This window comes from Rattus norvegicus, chromosome 10, assembly GCF_036323735.1.
Source record: "Rattus norvegicus strain BN/NHsdMcwi chromosome 10, GRCr8, whole genome shotgun sequence".
In the NCBI taxonomy this organism is placed as follows: Eukaryota; Metazoa; Chordata; class Mammalia; order Rodentia; family Muridae; genus Rattus; species Rattus norvegicus.
In genome coordinates this window covers 19081575-19103453 of record NC_086028.1, presented here as the reverse complement: position 1 = coordinate 19103453, position 21879 = coordinate 19081575, and the positions used below count along the sequence as shown (strand labels likewise).

The 21879-nt window shown below is 48.5% G+C and overlaps 2 protein-coding genes across 3 annotated transcripts in view; one reads left to right on the top strand and one right to left on the bottom strand.

The window, feature by feature from the left end:
• Window positions 1–21879, bottom strand: part of Kcnmb1 (potassium calcium-activated channel subfamily M regulatory beta subunit 1) — a 56992-nt gene that overhangs the window by 15552 nt on the left and 19561 nt on the right. The window lies entirely within an intron of this gene.
• Kcnip1 (potassium voltage-gated channel interacting protein 1) overlaps window positions 10429–21879 on the top strand; it is a 369300-nt gene continuing 357849 nt past the window's right edge. For both annotated transcript variants that reach the window (NM_001261388.1, NM_001261387.1), the window contains exon 1: window positions 10429–10653. In NM_001261388.1, the coding sequence (NP_001248317.1) occupies window positions 10566–10653 (88 nt within the window). In that variant the 5' untranslated portion in view covers window positions 10429–10565. The remainder of the gene's footprint in view (window positions 10654–21879) is intronic.

Below are 21879 nucleotides of genomic sequence, written 5' to 3'. Positions count from 1 at the left end.
CATCTTTTCTGAAAGTGTACAGACTTTTTCTTAATATTGTTTTCTGACCAATATGTGTGTATAGTATTTACACAGCAGTAGCTATCATAAGAGATCTAGAGATGGCTTAGAGTAGAGAGAAGGTTCTATGTGGAGACCATGCCATCTTATAAACTTGAGTATTCACGGATTTGGTCCCACCAGTTCCCAACAGCACCGAGGGATGAGTGTAGTACTTTGGGACTCTCATCTCCAGCTGAAAACCCCATCAGTTGCTCCCAGAGTGGTCTTCTCAATGCCTGCACATCTGGGGAGAAGTTTCTCCTCTCCAGCCCTGGCAGATCTATTAGGTGTAGCATCACCTAGGAGCTGGAAGCTGTGGGATGACTTGCAGAAAGGGAGGTAGAAGAAAGTCAAGATGGACTTGAGAAGACCTAAGAAGACTAAAAGTGCTGTGATGTGAGGGGCAGGGCTTCCCTGTGTTGGGCACATGGAGTTTCCCTTCTGTTGGAGCCCTCAGATTTCAAAGTTGAGCCCCTACACTCCTGGGATGCAGTGGCTGTTGTAGGTGGAGTCAAGATCAGCTTTTACTCATTCACTTTTAACGGATCTCAATGCCCCTTTGAGGTGGGGTGTGTTCTCATCCCTGGTCATAAGAGGAAACTGTGTTATTAGTAACGAAGGTCAGAGGCAGCATCTTGGGGATGGCTGTATTTGGGTATGGAAAGGTCAGGCATTAAAAGAACAAATATGTAGATAATTTGATGCCACTTGGTAGAGGAAAGGCATTGGAAGATTATGGAGACAGCTTCTTGGCGGACTACTAGGAGTTTTACTGATGGGGTCTTTGCAGAGTCTGTTGCCCAGTGCCCAACCACAAAGCTTTGCCAGAGGTTTGGAGCCTTTGCTGCTTGTCTTGTCATGGGCTATCTGGTGGAGACTTTGCTCTATGTTTCCCTGGCTTCTTCCTTGCTACCCTTGGACTCTTCACTCTCCTTCCAGGCTTCTCTGAGCCCTACACCCATCCTGAGTGCCGGAAGCTCCAGATGTGTAGGATCTCTTTAAGACAAAAAGGAGAGATCCAGAGGTCATGTTCCTTGGGGGAAGAAGACTGCTTTCTTTGGCTATTACTACCCTAAAGCCAAGGCACCATCTGGAAAATGATTCTTAAGTCAGACCTGCGACTGGTAAGTGGGTTTGAGCATGCCTCTGCAGATAGATTCGAGAAGGCCCATGGCTGTGGTCCAGCCACGTGGCATTGAGTGTCATGTCAACTGTCAACACTCAACGCCTTCATCTGTAAAATAGGATCAGCAAGGCCTGGGCGAGACTTTGCAGAGAGTGTAAAGTAATGTAATAGCACAGACTGGGTAAGCCATGGAGAGGGAAGAGGCTTGTGGTTCTGGAGACCCAGCATCTGTTAAGGGGCCACAGGGAGTGACGTCATCATGCTGGTGACATCTTGAGGTGGTGCGAGTGTCACATGGTGAAAGACGGAAGGGTATGCATGTGTCCTGTATTGTTTTTTTTTTTTTCTTCCTTTACAAAGCCACAGAGATTCAAAAATGGGGGCTCTACTTCAGGTCCCTCCTCAAATTCCACCTTAGGACACCAAATTCAGATTAAGATTCCTCACTTCAACTAACAGTGTGAACTTCAGTTCCAACCTGTGCTGTCAGAGAACAAGCCACGCCAGACTGCATGCCTACAAGGTGCACAGACATGAAAGGCATCATTTAGGGAAGGGATCAGGGATCAGGGATCAGGAATCAGGGATCAGAGATCAGGGATCAGGGATCAGGGATCAGAGCCAGGGATCAGGGATCAGGGATCAGGGATCAGGGATCAGGGATCAGAGATCAGGGAGCAGGGAGCAGGGAGCAGGGATCAGGGATCAGGGATTGGGGATCAGAGACCAGGGATCAGGGATCAGGGATCAGAGATCAGGGATCAGGGATCAGAGCCAGGGATCAGGGAGCAGGGATCAGGGATCAGGGATCAGAGATCAGGGATCAGAGATCAGGGAGCAGGGAGCAGGGAGCAGGGAGCAGGGAGCAGGGATCAGGGATCAGAGATCAGGGATTGGGGATCAGAGACCAGGGATCAGGGATCAGGGATCAGAGATCAGGGATCAGGGAGCAGGGATCAGGGAGCAGGGAGCAGGGATCAGGGATCAGAGATCAGGGAGCAGGGATCAGAGATCAGGGAGCAGGGATCAGGGATCAGAGATCAGGGATCAGGGATCAGAGAGCAGGGAGCAGGGAGCAGGGAGCAGGGAGCAGGGAGCAGGGAGCAGGGAGCAGGGAGCAGGGATCAGAGAGCAGGGAGCAGGGAGCAGGGAGCAGGGAGCAGGGAGCAGGGAGCAGGGAGCAGGGAGCAGGGAGCAGGGAGCAGGGAGCAGGGAGCATCCTTCCCTCTGGCTGCTAAATGAGTCCTGTGGTTGCAAGTGCTATTCATTGAGCCACTTAAACCTGCCACTTCACTGCCCTCAGCTTAAGCCAGGTGCAGGGGATGCCTCAAGCCCCAGAGATGAGAACCCCACAGCTTAGAATTAGCTGAAGGAGTTATTAAAATTCAGATTTCAGAGTCAATGCTGGAGACTCTGAGCAGGCCCAGGAGACAGTGTCTCACATAGTTTCCAGGTGACTAGGATGCCTGATGGAGGAGGTCACCACTGGTGTGACTCCCGGAAATCACACTTTTCTAAATTCCTGCCATGAATTTGGCTTTAGATGGGCTGCATGAGTTTCTCATAGCTGCTGTAATAAATCATTCCAAACTAAGTGGCCTCACGTGACAAGTCTCTGTCTCTCTGTCTCTGTCTGTCTGTCTGTCTGTCTGTCTGTCTGTCTCTCTCTCTCTCTCTCTCTCTCTCTCTCACACACACACACACACACACACACACACACACAATCCTGAAGGATAGGTGTTCAAAATCTCAAAATCAAATGTCCTTATCTCCATAAAATACAGGAAAATATTTCCTGCTGGTGGCCCTGAAATTTCTGGACCCTGGCCGCATCATTTCCATCTCTGCCTGTGGTCCATACCCTCCTCTTCTCCTGTCAATCATTGGAACACTTAGCACTAGATTTAGGAACTACCTGGCTACTCAAAGATGATCTCTTCCCAAACTGCTCCATTCAGGTTTATTTGCAAACACCCTCTTCCCAGTGAGTCTCCACCTGTCCAGGTTCCAGGACATGCATGCACACCATTTTTTGGAGGCCACCATTCAACCCACTGAGTAGAATGTGGGCTGTCCTTTGAGATGTTTGTTCACACGCATGAAGCTAGTGAGAAATGGGCAGGTCAGGGGAATTCTGAAGAAATGGGGGTAATGGGAGCTGATGTGGGCTAGATAAATTAGACAGAAAAATGAAGAGGGGACAGACAACTGGTGTTGTGTCCTAGAAGGACTGGCTGGGCTGCTGTGGGTGTTAAGATACAGAATATGTGAGAAAACAGCTGGGACATTGAAAAAGACCAAATCCCTAAGTGCCCAGGGCCCAGGACACATTGATTAGATGGGAAAAAGTCTTCAGAATCAAACTCTACCCAGGAATTGGAGCCTGCATTTGTGGGGCTTGCTGTATATAGCTGGATATAGTGGCTATAGAACACAGATGGGAAAATTAGCCTACCCTATCAGGCTTGATGTAGGTTACAGCCAGAACCAGTCAGCACCCAAATTGGTAGCCTTTGGCGTCCCAATTATACCAGGGCTTCCTTATCACTGCATAGTGAATGGCCGCAGCCACTCCATTCCTAGCACAGGATGCGAACGCGGACGGGAAGGAGAGGGTTGTTCAGGCCACACCATTCAGAGCAGTGTGGGGCGGGCGCGGAGACACTCAGCATCTAGGGGCCAGCAGGAAGAAAAAAAGAAAGCTTCGGGGACCACTCTTCCCATCTCTGCCTGACAGCGCCTCAGCTGCCTCCTTGTGTGGGCCGAGCAGGGCACAGACGCCTCCGCAGAGAGCAGAGTGCAGGCAGTCCCGAGACGAGGTGCCCTGCTCTCAGTACAATGAGCCGTGCAAACAGTGCTGATGAATTGCCGGTGGCTTCCCAGGCATCATTTGTTCACAATTATCACACGGAGAAGCCGCAAACTCCCGTAGAGAACGTGGAGCTGCTACACCCTAGGGCAAGCAGAACCCTCTCCTAGGCCCAGACTCAAGCGGAACTGAGTTTTCTTAGGCTTAGAGGGAAAAACAAAATCGGATTTAAATCTCAGGAAATTGTTTTTGTATTTTTTTTCTTAACCCACCTATGTAAGCCTGTATTTAAATGCTAATATTTGGCGTCTGCTGGGATGCTAGGTTTATTTTCTTCCTTAGCGGCAATGAGAATAAATTATTTATGAAAATTCCAGTTCTTACTTTTTCTCTGGAGTTCCTATCCCCCATTCCCCACTCACCAGGGATGGTGCCCTCCCTTAAGATATCTAAAATCTACAACTTGCTCCCTCCTCTCACCTGATCCTCCCAAAGCTTGTACCATTTTCTGTTTCTCGGATTCCCAGGGGCTTTCTCCTCCCCCAGCAACTCTGATCAGTCACTAGCCCATTGATGTCACCTCCTTTGTCCCCCATGAAATTACACTGAGCCTTACCTCAGTCTCCATTTTTTTTTATCTGTCTGTATGTAATCAGGCACCGGAAATTACGGCACGCAAATGCTTCATGAGTTTATTCTATGACCGGGGTGAGAGCCCCCAAATCTAACACCTAGAACCACACTGGGCCAGAGAAGCAAATCCTGCCAGTGTGCACACGATGTCCGTGACTGCCCCCAGGTCCACTCTGCACGATTGTTCCCTTAGGAGCTGGCCAGCAAGTTCTGGGAGGTTCCTGTCCTGCTGACTTTAAGCATAGACTGGGTGTTTTCACTCCAGAATTCCCTGCTTCCTCATTTGTTTGTGACCCTAGCAGCCCCTCCCCCTTCAAGCTCTATAGTACAGGTTCCATATAGGAAGGTGCTTTGTACTTACCAGTTGATGATTTTTCCTGACTGGCTTATAGTAGGTGGCAGTTAATACATACGTACATACATACATACATACATACATACATACATACACACACACACATATACACACATGTATAATTATGTATATAATAAGATAAATATTTGTTGAGTGAATAAGTGAGGGCAAAGGGATTGTGGGATATTAGAAAAGAAGACATCTGGGCCATGCTGATTATTAAAGGTTTGACCAAGCCAGAGGTTTCTCCTTCCTTACTGGATTTGGGATGTTCAGGCTGCTACAACTGAGAACCGCAAGCTTTGCTGGAGGGCCCATGCCAGCCTCAAACACAATATATGAAGTTCTGGCTAGAGGGAGGAACCTGTTTCTGGCAGGCTGTCCTCTTCTGCCACCATGTATCATCATCACCATCACCATCACCATCACCATCACCACCACCACCACCACCACCACCACCACCACCACCACCACCATCATCATCATCATCATCATCGTCGTCGTCGTCGTGACTTTTAACTCCACAAAAAAGGACCCTCATCGTCATTCTTGGCCAGAGACCCCTGAGCTGTCCGGCAGCAACCCCTGCCCCTCCTGGAAGAACTTGTCTGCTGCCTTCTCAGGTCCTGCTGCCAAGTTGCTACATCCAGGAGATCTCGTCCTCTTTCCTTTGTGTTCTGCCTTCCTGACTCATCTCTAGAGGTAGAAGCTGGTCCCCACATTGTCACTCTGTGAGTGTTCCAGGTCTCCATCTGTTTCCTGAGGCCCACAGCACCAACTTCCTGAGTCCCTACACAAAAAGCTTTACTAAGCAGCTCCTCTGTTCTGCTCCCGGCTGGACAGCAGCTGCCTCTGTTCTGGCTGCCTCGCTCAATGCCTCCTCTTCCCACCCTACAACCATGACCACAGAGAGATGTTTTTGATGGTCAGGGAATATGTTTTCTCCATAAGTTTACAACTATGATAGGCAACTGCTTGTTTCTTCTGGTAGCAAGGCAAGCATAGCTCTCTAAAGATACTTTTCGCTTTAATTTGGAGCCCTAGCATTCACCGGGGAGGCTGGGAGACGAAGGCAATCAGATGTCTGTGAGTTCAAGGCCAGCCTGGTCTGTATAAGAATTCTAGGTCAGCCAGGATTACCCAGTAAGACACTCCCTTTCCTCCCTTTCCTCCCCTTTCTCCCTCCTTTTCCCTCTCCTTCCCTCTCTCCCTCCCCATCTCTGTCTCCATCTCTGTCTCTGTCCCCATCTCTGTCTATGTCTCCATCTCCGTCTTTGTCTCTGTCTCCATCTCTGTCTCCATCACTGTCTCTGTCTCCATCTCTGTCTCTGTCTCCATCTCTGTCTCTGTCTCCATCTCCATCTCTGTCTCTGTCTCCATCTCTGTCTCTGTCTCCATCTCTGTCTCTGTCTCCATCTCTGTCTCTGTCTCCATCTCTGTCTCTGTCTCTGTCTCCATCTCTGTCTCTGTCTCCATCTCTGTCTCTGTCTCTGTCTCCATCTCTGTCTCTGTCTCTGTCTCCGTCTCTGTCTCTGTCTCTGTCTCTGTCTCCATCTCTGTCTCTGTCTCCATCTCTGTCTCTGTCTCCGTCTCCATCTCTGTCTCTGTCTCTGTCTCCATCTCTGTCTCTGTCTCCATCTCTGTCTCTGTCTCCATCTCTGTCTCTGTCTCCATCTCTGTCTCTGTCTCCATCTCTGTCTCCGTCTCTGTCTCCATCTCTGTCTCTGTCTCCATCTCTGTCTCTGTCTCTGTCTCCATCTCTGTCTCTGTCTCCATCTCTGTCTCTGACTGTCTCTGTCTTCGTCTCTGTCTCTGTCTCCATCTCTGTCTCCGTCTCTCTCTCTCATGTTATTTCCCCTCTCGAGGTTACAGAGCGAATGATATAGCAATGGCTGCCTTACATAGTTCTAATAAGGATCTGTGTTATGAAAAATGAATCCCCAGAGCATTTGCTCAGAGCAGCTCAGTGGATGGTGGTGCCACTGCTGTCCCCTTCTGTTCTTTTCACTGTTGGAAGAAAGGCATGCCCACCTCTTTGCACTCAGAGAAGTCGGGGACCAGAGACTACCTAGAGTTCCCATCTGCGTGCCCCACTTCCTCCTGGAGCCGGCCAGTGCGTGAGGATTCCCGCGAGTGGAGTCAGGTGGAGAGCAAGTCTGGCTTCCTGTGTGCCCCAGCAATGCACATCTGCAGCACAGAGGCTGATTACAAGCCTGCTAGTGAGCTAATTTCCCTCATGCTACCTGAGTCCTCAGCTCCTGTTTCTACCCACCTCCTCTCCATTCTTTCTCTTTGTGGTGTGTGTGTGTGTGTGTGCGCGTGCGTGTGTGTGTGTGCGCGCGCGTGCGTGCACCTTATATGTCTGTGCTGTCACATGTAGAGGACATGAGGTGGGGGAGATTAAGTATCCCATTTCATTACCTTACCTGAGACAAGCTCTCTCGCTGGACCTGGAGCTAGGTGATAGTCAGCAACCCCAGCACTCCTCCTGTCTCTGTTCTCCAGTGTTGGGAGTCACAGGTGCCCAGCATTTAACTTGCATGTTGGAATCCAATTTCAGATCCTCTCATTGGCCCAGTGAGTGTTCTTACCCTCTTTGACTCCAGTTTCTTGCACCATAGCATAGTCTTTAAGCATGATTTTTGTCCTGTATTCTCCTACCGTGAGCCCAATGCTTCCTTCTCTACTAATGCTCTTGGCACAATGAACTCCTGGCTTACATTTTGGGGATACCACTGTGTGGGATTTTGGGTGCTGCTGCCCTTTTCTGGGCCTGACTCATTCATCTAAGACTGAGAGTTCAAATGCACGATGCCTTGAAGAGAGCAGAGAAAAATCCAAACGCTAGAGTTGCTACTGGGGACTCAAAAAAGCCCGAGCCTGGTGATGCCTAGAGACTACGAGGCTCTGCCTTTGTGCTTTCCATCTATTTCCTTACTCTCCCCCCCACATAATGGCTTTGTTTCTGTGTCCACTAACCCTTGCACCTCACCATGCCCTCACTGTCTTCAAGTTGCTTTCCCTCCCAGAGATTCTTTTCTGGGGTTTGTATTCAGGCAAAGACTCCATCTTTTTCTTGCTTTGTGGCCTCACAGACATTCCCACAGGTCAGGGGAAGCAGTACATGTTTAAGGATACTGACTGTGAGTGACATCCTTGTCCAGTGGTGTGGATGTTATGAGGACAGGGGTGGGAACAGTAGCAGCCCAGAAACAGGCCGATCAGCGGAAGCAGCAGCAAAAGCCATGCAATTGGAACAATAAACTCTAGCGTGTGCCATACCAGACACCCCAGTGAGCGAGTTCTTTTCATTTAAAGCCTGGAGGCCAAGCGGTGAGGACTAAGGGTGGTGGTGAATCTCAGTGGTTGGTCTGTCTGTACTGAGAGACACATAACAAATTGACAAAGCATACCTCAGAGTCTCTCTCTCTCTGTGTGTGTGTGTGTGCGTGTGTGTGCGTGTGTGTGTGTGTGTGCGTGTGTGTGTGTGTGTGTGTGTGCGCGTGTGTGTGTGCGTGTGTGTGTGTGCGTGCGCGTGTGTGTGTGTGTGCGTGTGTGTGCGTGTGTGTGTGTGTGCGTGTGTGTGCGTGTGTGTGTGTGTGCGTGTGTGTGTGTGTGCGCGCGCGTGTGTGTGTGTGTGTGTGTGTGCGTGTGTGCGTGTGCGTGTGTGTGTGTGTGTGTGCGTGTGTGTGTGTGTGTGTAGGGTGCTTCCAGGAAAGACTGGAATGTAGACAGGCGGCCAATGGATGGGAAAGACTCACAGTGCATATGGATGACACTGTCCAACAGACTAGGGACCCCAGGTAGAAGATAAAGGAAGATAAAGGATGCTTTAGTGACACACGCTAGCTCAAACCTTCTTCAGCAGGGGGTGTGTGTTGCTGACAACGGATGCTGGCTTTAGCTTCTGAATGCAGGATCCCGCCAGCTCTTTGCTGCATGGTGGGAGCTCAGGAGATATCAGCCAAGTAAACAAGTAAACAAAAGATTGACCATTTACATCCCCAGATGCTATGTGTGTCACAACAGGGACTTTTAATGCCTCAAGGTAAAGAGTTGATAATGTAGCAGTCTCGGAGGCTAAGCCATCGAGCACAATGGGGTGCTCTCTGTCAGCATCACTGTATTAAATGCTAGCACAGCACACTGGCAAAGCTGGAGGGACGGAGGACTTCGAGAAAAGCTTGCAGTCTGTCTCCCAGGCCTCTCCTTGGCCTCGGTTGGTGACCACCCTAGTGCCAGGGGTCTGTTTCTTAAAGATTTACTTCTCTGTCGCTCTCAGGAGAGACAAGACCAGGTGGCACAAAATATGAGCTCTGGGTTATAGTTTGCCTGTCATTCTGTCCATCCATGAGCTCTGAGACAGCATATTGTTGTAAAATCACACTACAGGGAAAGGTCACAGAGAGAAGAGCTGTTGCATTAGAAGAGACCAGGTTCAAAGGTGCTTTATAACCGCTGTCCACACGTAGGCTCAGAGCATCCGGAGATGATGCTAATGGTTTAGATCCCCACGGTGACCTTTTGAGTCACCAAGAAAGTGAAGGAGAGCCACTGTGGAGCACGGATGTGTCCCATGAGGTCCCTTCTATCCCACGCAGTCTTTCGTACACAAAATACAAGGCAAGTGTTTGTTACACAACAGTTGAACTTTACATAAGGCCTGCAGTTTCTGTTCATGGTACTTTACTGTGGTCAACTTACTTAAACCTCTGTCACCCTTCTGTGTCTTTCTGAGGCTAACTTGGGCTCCTCTCCCGTCCCTGTGAGGCAGTGTATGCTTTGCAGAGACAGAGGCTGGGATTCACCAGTTCCTCTTGAGATGGGGCCCCTGAAGCCAGGAGACAGCACTAGCACGTGCCGTGGATGCCACCCTGGTTGCTGAACGTGGAGACATCCGCCTCTCCATCCAAGCAAGGTACACAGATCAGCTTCCCCAGGGTGGCTCTCCGCTCAGCTTGGCCTCTCTGGTCCCAGGCTGCCTGCAAACTTTCCACTGAGTACCTGGGGCAGCTGCAGTTTCCTGCTCTGTGGGGCTTTCTCCTAGAGCCAGATCAAGGCTCCAAGAATTGATCTATTAGATTAAAGGGGAAAGACAGAGTGGAAGAGAGAGCGAGAGCTGGCAATTGAGCCTGCGACTGCCGGAGCTGTGGGGCCGTGTTTTCTGTGTAGTAGTCCCTCCCTTCTGACTAGAGTATTAATTGCTACATTACCGCTGCCATGTAGGCAAGACTGTCAGCAAAGCCTGGGAGGGCTCCAGCTCCTCCCTCCCTGCTCTGCTCAATTTCACTAGCATGTGAGTCTTCTCTGAGCCCGAGGTACCCTGGCAGTGCGGTCCCAGTCCTGGCATCCCGAGGTGATCCTGTGGCGAGGACTTGAGTGGCCAGAAGGAGGGGGTGGAGAAGGAGGAAGGGCTTGCCCTGCAGGCTCTCTGGATGCAGCGTTGGACTCACTGCGGAGGTAGCTGTGCCGGAGACTGGTTTCTGGGGTGCATCAATCTTTCAGGGTTCACCTAAGCAGGCTCCAAGGTCCAGAGGCACGCAAGGTGCGTACTAACCCTTCTGGGCGCTGACTGCAGAACCTGCCTCCCCTCTGCCACTATGAGCGGCTGCTCCAAAAGATGCAGACTCGGGTTCGTGAAATTTGCCCAGACCATCTTTAAACTCATCACCGGGACCCTCAGCAAAGGTAGGGAGACTGGCTTCCACTAATGCGCCCTGCCTTGATGTGACCTAACTGGTCACTGTGCTTCAGTGTGCTGAGTGTACCACTCCTGGTGTGCAGGAGTCTTGACTCTCTAAGGATGAGAAATAAGCGCCTGAGACTGGAGGCCATTGACAACGTGGGCCCTGGCCCTGGGCGGGTGGGCGCCCAGCCAGGGAGCTCAGGAGGCTATGATTGCCTGGAACTTTAGAAATGGAGTTGGTGATGTGTAGCTGATTGGTTATAGATGGGCAGAGGAACGGAACTCTTCCCGGAGTCTTGGAAGCAGCTTGGCGTGACTGGAGTTTTAAAAACTTATCCTGGGAGTGCTGTGTCTTGTTGATAAGAGAGATTTGATGTAGTGGGCTACAAGGAATTCTGCACAGCAGAGATGCTGGAGGGGGCCAGCAGGAGGTGGCTCTGGGGCTGGAGTAGTCATGCAGTGGCAAACTCAGAATCCTGATGAGCTCGGCAGTCAGTGCTGAGGCTGCTCCTGTGGGATCCTGGGGTCCTGTGCTTCTGGACTCTGTCAAGTACTGAAGTGTCCGGCGGTTTTCAGATTTAACTCTCTATGTGGCCGTGGAGAAGGACTACACATACATCTTCAGCCCCCAAACACAGCCAACAGCTCTGATAACCCTCCTGGCAAAAAGGAGGCAAACTTCTCAGGGACTCTGTTTGATATTCTGTGTTAGGGAGGGTGGGACATGGGGAGGAATGCAGGCAAACTTTCTGGGCATAAATATAAAGGAAGAGCAGCAATGTGGTGCGGTTCCAGTGGCTGGAAAAATCTCTTTAAATATTCATGCCCTCTCGAAGGGAGAATGAGTCTTTTGAGGGGGGGGAGAGACACTGGAAGCTGCAGACTCAATATTCAGGGACTGTAGCCCACAAACCCAGGCAATTTGAGGAGGCAAAAGCTCTGGGTGGCCATCTCTCATGATACACAGCTGCATAGGGTTGGATGGTTTTCATTGCGGGGTTGGTGTAGGGAGAATCATAAGAGCCTCTTCCTATCTCTTCCGCATCTTACCTTTCAGTGGCCCCTTCCTGAACTAGGACATTGCCCTGCCAGGATACCCTGGGGAACTGAGCATCTAGTGTTGGGGGTTAAGAGACCTAGAGCTGAGAACAGGACATGATCAGGGCATAGCTATAGTGGCTTCAATTCCAGGGGAAAAAGCAGGGAGATGAGACTTAGAGAAGTTTGCTGTTTGTCCTCAGACAAGTGAGGGTGTTCTGGAATCTCTGGGACTGAGGGAATGACAGGTAAAGTAGCATCTTGCCCAACCTCCACTCCCTAATGTGTCCCAGAAAGAATTTCAGCCCAGATAGAGGAAGATTTCCACTCTGGTGTAGCTATCTGGGAAAGCCATGGCCTCTCTGTGGCTCCATTTGTTTGTTTGTTTGTTTGTTTGTTTGTTTGTTCAGATCTGTAAAGTGAATTCATTACCTCCTACTGACTATCTCTGGGTGCTGTTGCAAGAGTCCAGGAAATACATATGTGGGCTCCCTTCATGAGTCGCATGGCTGTATTTAGATGTCAGGAAGAGGTTCAGAGGCTGGAATGGGTATGCATGTATGGTGGAGGTTTCAGACCCATCCCTCTCGAGTACCAAGGTCAGAAACTCTTTAGATAAAGAGTGGCCCAGAGAATGACATGCAAAAGTGAGTCAGCAAAGGGAAGATTGTATCAAAAGGGAAGTGTGTGTGTATGTGTGTGTGTGTGTGTGTGTGTGTGTGTGTGTGTGTAGAAGATACATAGGCTTCAGCAGAAAGATTAGTGTTTGAGTACATGAGGATGAAAATATTTTCTCAACATTAAAGCAAGCAACCTACCTCCTATGGGCTACACTCAAATATTACACATATTATTTTATAGATGGAAATTGCTCTGCAAGAAAAGCAGAGTCTAGTGGGACACAGATCCCACATGGACCCATCACACTGAGTGCTGAGATGTACAGAAACAGGGGTGGGGAGCAATAAGCATAGAAGACAGATGCCCAGGCTAACTGAGGGGCAATCTCCAAAAGGAAGCTTTTAAGTTGAAGTGGAGGAGAGGCAGGGCTGGGCAGGAGAGGGAGGTTGATGTAGGCAGAGAGATGCCAGGTTTAGAATGGTGATCTCTGACAAAAGCCAGATGTAGAGAGGTAGTACACACACACATGCACACACACCTGGTCAGAATCCCAGAAACTAAGATCCACCTTACATAGAAGAGACATGGTGGGGACTTAACTGGGCACCAAGTGGCTGCCCCATCTTCCTCTGAGCAGCTTTGGTTGAAAGTTTCCAATAGCTAAGGCTTAGGGAAGTAGCACACAGTAGGCGGGAAATGTGGGGGTTGTGTTGGAACTTTACCTATATACCCTTGGCCTCAGCTCTGCAGAAAGAACTAAATGTTTACACAGGCCTGGCTCTGAGCCAGACATGTGCAGCTCGAGCAGTTCTGACAACCCCAGGTGTTGGTTAAATATTTGTTAAATAGGGGATGACAAGGGTGGCTGGAGTTGGTTCTGGTCTTCCAGAATAACAGCTTTCCAATGTGCAGGCAGCTGCACCCCAGGGTGGGTGTGTACCCCACTCTGAATGGACACATCATGATTGCATCATGGTTTTCATTCCGGTTTCTGCTGTCTGCTATCCTCGGCACTGAGTTCTAGATCTGCAGCAATCTCACCCTCCACAGAAGAATCAATCTCTGTCGCTTCCTGAATTAGGCAATGAAACATCTCTCATGCTCCTCTTTCTGGTCCAGGGATCTCTCTCTTCTCTGCAGCATTGGGAATGCCTGGGGAATGAGGAACACCCAAGTCCAGCTTCTGTACCAGCTCCTGGCCCTTGTTCATCTTCCTTTGATGCCAATACCCACTTTGTCACTGGTCCGAGGTACCATCTGGCCCAGATTTCCTACCTGCTACAGAGACACTTGCTCAGGTCTCCCTGCACATGTGTCTCACTGGTTGTAAGCTTTGCCTTCATAGCCCCATTCACAGTTTGTAATCTGTGTCTCTCTCAGTGGTATTTGAGCTTATGCTCTCTGTGAGAACAAGCAGCACACTCCATTCCCACTGTAGCCAGAGTGACTATAGAGCCTGGCTCATCAGCAGAATTAGCTGAATGTAATGTTCTTAGATACAGCCAACATGGCCTGGGAAGGTGCCTCCCATCTGAGCTTGCTGGGCATCACCATGTATCACCTGTCCCATACCTGATGGGTAAGGTTGACTGTGCCAGGCAGAAGCCTGAACACACAAAACCTTCAGGATTCTGTCTGAACTTTCACACAGTCCCTAATGTTCTCAGAGAGGAGCTGGGCAAGCAGAAGCTCAGCATTCTTCCTCCTTCAGGGAGTAGTTTTAGATCTCTTTTCTGTGGTTTGCTTTTGCTTAAAACAATAACAACAAAAAACCCAACAAGTTCCCAAGCTGAGCACGGTAGTATACGTCTAAAGAACGTGCCTATGCTGGGGATTGAGGCCTGGGAATGGCTTGGAGATGGGAATTGCAGGTCTACCTGGGCAACACAGAAAGACCCTGTCTCAAAAATAAGTAATATAAAATAATAATAATAATAATAATAATAATAATAATAATAATAATAACAACAATAATGCTGTCACAAAGCATAAATGCAATGGGAGGCACCAGACTGGGGCATCCCAGGACCCTCCACACTGTCAGAGAAGCCTTGGGCTACATCCCTCACTTCTGGCCCAAGTTTCTTAATTAATAAAGTGGAATCATTACCCTTTGTTACTGTATCAGTTAATATGGGTGAATGTGGCTGTTATTAACATTCAGAACCTTGGAGCTGTGAGAGCTCAGAGTCACCCATTTTCTTAATCTCTAGTTCAATAGTGTCCAGCACAGACTGACCGCAGTCCCCTGAGAATAGTCTGTGATGGCCCTGGAGGGTAATTAACCTCAAGCTTGCTTTCTAAAGGGCCTTCCCAGGACAGAAACATTACTCCTTAAAAGAAATGTATTTTACCTAGTGGTGTGTGTGTGTGCGTGTGTGTGTGCGTGCGCACACGTGCACGTTGCTGCTGCTGCTGCTGATGCTACTGCTGCTGCTGCTGCTGACGACAATGACGATGACGACGATGATGGTGATATATGCATGTAACATGTGTAAAGGCCAGAGGGAAACTTGCAGGATTCAGTTCCCTCTTTTCACCACATGGGCCCCAGGATCCACCTCAAGTTATTAGGACTCTCGGCAAATGTTTTTACCTACAGAGCCTTTCACTAGCCCATCAGACAATACTTGAGCAGCTTTCTTACTTTTCCCCTTTCTAGGAGGTTAGAACATAACTCTAGGGCTGAAGAGATAGATAGTTCAACCAGGAAAGTACTTGTCACCCAAGCAGGAGGGCCTGAGTTCAGATTCCCTCAAAAGTTGAGCATGGTGGTTTACGTCTATAATCACAACAGCAGGGAGGTAGAAATAGAAAGATCCTTGGGGCTTGCTGGACATCTAGTCTAGCTGAATGGGTGGGCTCCAGAGTTTTTGAGAGATCTTGACCCCCAAAATAAAGCAGAAAATAATTGAGGGAAATATTAGCTGTCAGTCAACCTATGACACACACACACACACACACACACACACACACACACACACACACACGGTGGATCTGTGAGACTCCCATAGGCTGACTATCACGTCAGCTTATCATATCTATAAGCTTAGTCTCTGGTTATATGCTTGGACAGATTTGAGGTCAGGGGGACCTTCTTCTCTTTCTCTTGACAGAGAACTAGAGAGCCAAGGTGGCACTGGCTACACCCTGAATAAGAAGGCTCAAAGCATCACCTTTTGTGCAATGTAACTAATTTGCCACATGCGACAAGACAACAAAGCCACAGTAAACAGGAGGGAGGAAACTAATTCAGCAGAGCATATAGCATGGTCCAGGCTACCCATGAGGGAATGGGACAAGCAGAGTCTGTGGGAGCTGAGATCTGTGTCAAGGACAAAGCCTTAGTTTCAACTTCCTCTTCCTTAACACAGGATGTTCCTCTCCAAGCAAGGAAAGACTTTTCTATAGGCCCACTGAGGACACGCTGTTCCTCTATGCCTCCTCCCTACTGCTGTCCCAGGTCCTCATAAGCTTGACCTTTGACCTAGTAGGGGTTCTTCCCCAGGCCAGTTGGGTTTGCATCCCAATTTTGTTGTCCAGCAGCGGTGTGAGTGAATGGTACAAGGTCCCAAAGTGAGGAAAAGTCCTTGCTTTTGATCTGAGGATAGCAAGGTCAACTGAGCATGGATTATTTTTAATTTACTGAGGATGTTGAAGTAAGGGCAGGCAGTTTGTAGGGCAGATGTCCATCTTGCAGAAGTCGAAGGGTGAGTCCTCTCTTAACTGCTGAACATCTTCCTTGCCTGGCTCTAGTTCCAAGCCTGGAAGAAGGACTTGCCATCCCTGCTTTACCGGGTAAGGAAACTGATTAACTAAACTACCTGGGCCATCTGGAAAGTGGCAGAGCTGGCTCTAGATACCAGGTCCTGTGGAGCCAAAAGCAGGCACATTCTTTTTCACTCATGAAGCTTTAGAAGCCCAATCATGCCACTCCTGATCCTGCCCCAGACAGTCCGCCACCCAAGCTTCCTATTTATTATCTTGGTGAGTCTGAAAAGGACTTTTGTAGCAGTTGTATCCCTTCAGGGAAGCCACCTGCCATTCAAGGGGTTGTGACAAATTTCAGGAGACCTGACTTAAGGTAAAGAACGAGCTTTATAAGAAAATGGACCACTCACAGGCCAAGGACATAAGAGACATATATATATATATATATATATATATATATATATATATATATATATATATATTCCCCACACAACTTCCCCTTTTTATAAAGAAACTAGGAAAGCTACTCTTATCTGTTGAGAAACAGGCACGTTTTGTAGGTCATTGAATTAGGAGCTGGAACTGTCTGAGAAATCGATGACCTTTTGGGAATCTGTGAGATATGATGATGGCCTCTACCATAGGAAAGATACTGCCTCTTTCTTAGGAAGCTCAGCTTGGGCTCTGCCCCTTATGAAAGGAACAGAGTTCCTGCGGACTCTCCTGTTAGCTCATCATCCCAGGGATAAGCCTGAATTACAGCCATGTTAGACAGCTCCACTTCCCCTCAGTATTGATGACCTGACAAACAGAAAGATCACCCACTGGGGCTCCTGGTGCCAAACCCCAGATCAGAGCTACCACACTGAGGTCTGTACTTGCTTTGGCTCTGCCCACATCCAGAAGCTTTCGTTGTGCCATGTCTCCCACCCTTGCCCAGGTCCATCACCCCACTGACCCATTTCAACTGTCCAGGGGCTCCCTTGGGTCTCCATTGTAAGATGAAAGTCAGACTCCCACCACCTGCCAGAGCTGGCTCTCTAAGGCACTGGTTCTCAACCTGTGGGTCATGACCCCTTGGGGTGGGGGTCAAATGACTCTTTCATGGGGGTCGCATATCAGATATTCTGCACATCAGATATTTATATTATAATTCATAACAGTAGCAAAATTATAATCACGAAGTAGCCATGAAATAATTTCATGGTTGGGGTCACTATACTAGGAAGAACTGTATGTAAGGATTGCAGCAATAGGCAAGTTGAGGACAACTGCTCTAAAGTGTCCTGGCCTCCCTCCTAGATAACCCTAATACCAAGCAAGAACAATTTGTTCAGAGATGCTTAGCCTGGCAATGCTGCACAGACATCCTATTAACTTCAGGACCACGGGGGAACGGCTAGTTTGTTCCAAATTAAAAGTAGCTGGAAATGGCCCTTATATAGCAGGAGGGCACTGTGGGCTGTAGCATCATGACACAATGAAGAATGGAGCCAACCAGGTCTTGTTTGACCCTCTGAAGCCCTGAGGCCCAAAGCCCCTTTCCCTCTATTATAACCCTCACTGTCCCCAATCTTCTTAAGGTTCTGGGATCTTTCCTGAGCTCTTCTGTTAACCCAGATTCCAAAGGCAGAGTAGTACTGCTTCAACCATGGACGAACACAAGATATAAGGGAGGAAGCACAGATATGATGCCAGACAACTGGGTTCAAATCGGCTAGGTCTGACAGGACTTCTCTGGGCAAGCCACTCCCCATTTTGAACCCCTTCCTTCTTTCACAATGAGGCCAGTGGTGCCCATGTCCTGGAGCCACTAGAGACTAATTGAGATAGCATAACACACACACACACACACACACACACACACACACACACACACACACACACACACTGTCTGGCATATAGCAGAGGCCTGGTAAAGCTCAAGATGGCCACTTTTCTTACCTCACATGTTTCACCAGTGCATAATAGCAAGAAGATGTGAAGCCAAGCTGGAAATACAACAAGAAAACGAATAATGTACCTGAGCCAGCTTCTGACTCCAAGCTCCATACTACCAAAGTCTTTTAAGTCACTCACAATCAACAGCGAGTTCTCTAATTGAGAATTTGTCAATGGCTGAACAGGTTCCCCACACAGATACTCTATTTGTGACAATAGATGCTTCAAGTACTTACATGAGAGTTGAGCAAATGACAACTAGATAGGGACAGTATCAACACCTTTGCATGACATCCCTTTTTGAAGTCTACCTGGTCTTTGTCTGTTTCTCAGCACCCCAACTTCACAGGCTTCCTATCTTAGGTGTTTAAGTTTGACAGAAGTGAGGAGGTAGCCTGTCTTTGATGAGAGAGTCAGTCAAAATCACGGCCTCTATCTTGTACCCATCTCAGTTTTCCCATGCTCAGCCCACTCTGGGCTTCCTGGCAATAGTCTGCACTGGTTGTCCACGTGGCTGTCCATTGCCACGTGGATGTCCAGTACAGCTCAGCTGGGGTCAGGGTCTCCACAGTGTCCATCTACACCTCAATCTGAAGGACCGAGTATGAGGGAGGACCGCACAGATCAGGAAACTAAGGAGATCTTCTCAAAGGAGAAAGAAGAGGTGGGGATATCGTAGTGATTCCTGCACAAGGTGTAGGGAAGAAAGAAGCCAAGACCCCAGCGCAAAACTCAGGGGAAGCCAGTTAGCACTGAGAGTGACCACCCTCCTGAGCTCCACAGATCTGCAGACCGGAGGCTGAAGAAAGCCTCCCTCCTCTGCTAGGATAGGAGGAGACTGAGTGTTGTCCAGTTCTCTGCCTGGATAACCAAGATTGCATTTTGTGTCCTTTGCAGTACAAAGAACAACGACTTTAGAGTCAGTCATGGTCATGAATCCAAATTGTCACGTTTTCTTAGTCCTTGTGCTGCTGTACTGAGTGCCACCAACTGAGTGGCTGTGAGTCATTTAGTTCTCCAGTCTAGAGTTGGAAGTCAGAGGTGGAGGCCTTCACGGGATGACCCGAAGTTCCCTTAGGGCCTCCCTTCTGTCTCTTCTGTCGTCTGTGCTCTGACATCAATGAGCAGTGGAGATGGCCGATGGTTTCTTCTATAAAGGCTCTGCTTTCATGGCCTAATCACCTCTATCTGCTTCTCTGAAAATGATGCAATTTCATTTTTTATGGTTCAATAAAACTCCACTTTGTGTGTGTGTGTGTGTGTGTGTGTGTGTATGTGTGTGTGTGTACAGATATATGACATGAGGTGGATGTAGGTGTGTTTGATCAAAAGAAAGGGACTGGCAAGAGAGAGGAGGGAGAAGGTAGAGTATATAGGAGGGGTGAATATGGTCGAGCTACACAAGCCACATGATAGAATGCAAACGTCTGCATAAAACCACTACTATGTACAGCAAATATATGCCAATAAAAATAAATCAATAATGTTTTAGAGACCCCAGCACCAAATACCCTCACAGTGGGTGGGTAGAGCTACACCATATGATTTTTTAATTAGAAGATAAAGCTTCAATCTGTTTCACCGAATAGCAGTTTCCCTTTGCGTGGCCTCCAGGCATTCATCTGAGGGAACTTCTGGTTTCAAAGAACTGTTCCAGACTTGGGATTAAGATTTAGTATGTAACACCTACTTGTGAAGCAAAGTTTGTACATGAACTATGCACCCTACATGCCCTGTGTACCAAGCACCCACTGTTTCACCCACCATTTTATCACGCACAAGAACCCCCCAAAGGTGGAGAGCTCCTGAGCCCCATTTACAAAAATGGAGAACTAAATTGCAGAGAAAAGAAGGATGTTACAACTTAGATATAAAATACCCCCAGTCTCTCTCTCATATAAACACCCACACACACGCACGCAGAAACACCATACAAATATCACACACACTCACCACACCACACATTCTCTCTCACACACCATATACATATACAAATCATACACACACTCACCACACACACACACACACACTCATACACACATACCACATATATAAAGAGACCACACATACTCACACACACAAACACACATATCACACTAACACACACTCCGCACATACACACCACATACTACACATAACACACACCCAACATACCACCTCACACACACCCCATACACACACAAACACATAGCACACACACCACACAAATACAACACAACACCACATACACACTCACCATACCACACATACAAGCTCACACACACCATACAAACTCACACATACAATACATACACCACACTCACCACACATACACACCACGCATCACAATAACACACATAACACACCACCCACCTACAAACCACACACACACAAACATACCACACACATACCCACAGCACCACACACATATTCACCACACCACACAACCATATATGCACACAGACCAGACACACATAGAGACCAGACACACACAAATACACACACCACAGAAACACCATACATACACACCACACACTGAACACACACCACATACACACGGAGACCACACACACACAAACACACACACACATACTACATACACATGGAGACCACACACACACGAACACACACACATACTACATGCACATGGAGACCACACATACCCGAACACACACACACACACACACACACACACACACACACACACACACACACATCATGCAAACACCACACAGACACATACATCTTAGAGAAGAAAGTAGGAGGCAACGTACAGGTTTACTTTGGAATCTATAGCTTTGTTGTCAAGAGCTTCATTGAGACTAAAGGATCACATTATCAGAGAAGGCAGCCACCCTCAGGTCCTGAGCTCTCCAAACGTTACCTACAGGTTGGCTTCTATAGTCAAATAATAGAAAGTGAGGTAAAATTGGCCAAGCGGTCAAGACTTCAGGGGGAGGGGAGAACACGCCACTCAGCAAGTATTTCCAGCTAGGAGTCCAGTCTGACCGATTTCCATTCCCTGCTTAGATGAAGTTGTTTGGAGGAAGAGAAATAAGCAAGAGCCAATAGGAAGATATAACCCCAGGGCTCTTCTCAAAGAGGCTGGGGCTAGTCTATCTCAATATTTTAAGTCATCTTTGATCAACCTGGGTCAGTTTGAGTGACAGTTCTCAAACCCCCTGTGCTTAGCAGGCCAGGCCAAGGGCGAGGCTTGTTTCCCAGTATCACTCATCAGCTTGGAACTAACTGTCACTCGGAGCTCGGGATACCTCTCAGTCATGAGGCACATTGGATTTGCAGAGTTTCACAAGTGCTCTGGTGAATTCTGCCCACCATTCACAAGAATGGAACCCGTGGCCTGCATTCCAAATGTGACAGAAGCAGGAGGAGTAACAGTTGCCATGGTCTATCTACATAGTGCTGTGGCTTTAGAAGGAGCTCAATCCAGTTCCCCTTGGGAGCTCTCTGTTCTTATTGGCCATGCCTAGGAGCTTGGAGCACTTGCCAACGTCACATAGAAGATCAGAGCCGTGACTTGTTTTAGAGGAACGAGCCCTAGTCAAGCTTCTCAGTAACATCACCTTCTGTTGTGGATTAAACAGTCCCCATCCCATAAAATTCACACGCTGAAGTTCTAACCCCCTATGTGGTTATATTTGGAGGAGGGAACCTTGGATGAAGTATTTAATGAGGTCACTCAGGCATCAGCCCGGATCCCACGGGACTGCTGCCCTTATCAAAAGAGCCAGTTTCAAATCATGGAGTCTCCTGGGCAGGAACGCTCTGGCAGAACAGTCACACACTTTACAAACTGAAAGCTGGACTCACGAGAGTATCTGCGAGTTCCTGATGGCTTCTGCCTCCCAGCGTACCGTGATGTAGACAAAGAGCAGGTGGGAGACATTGTCTCCATGGTGACTGTATCTTAGACTTGG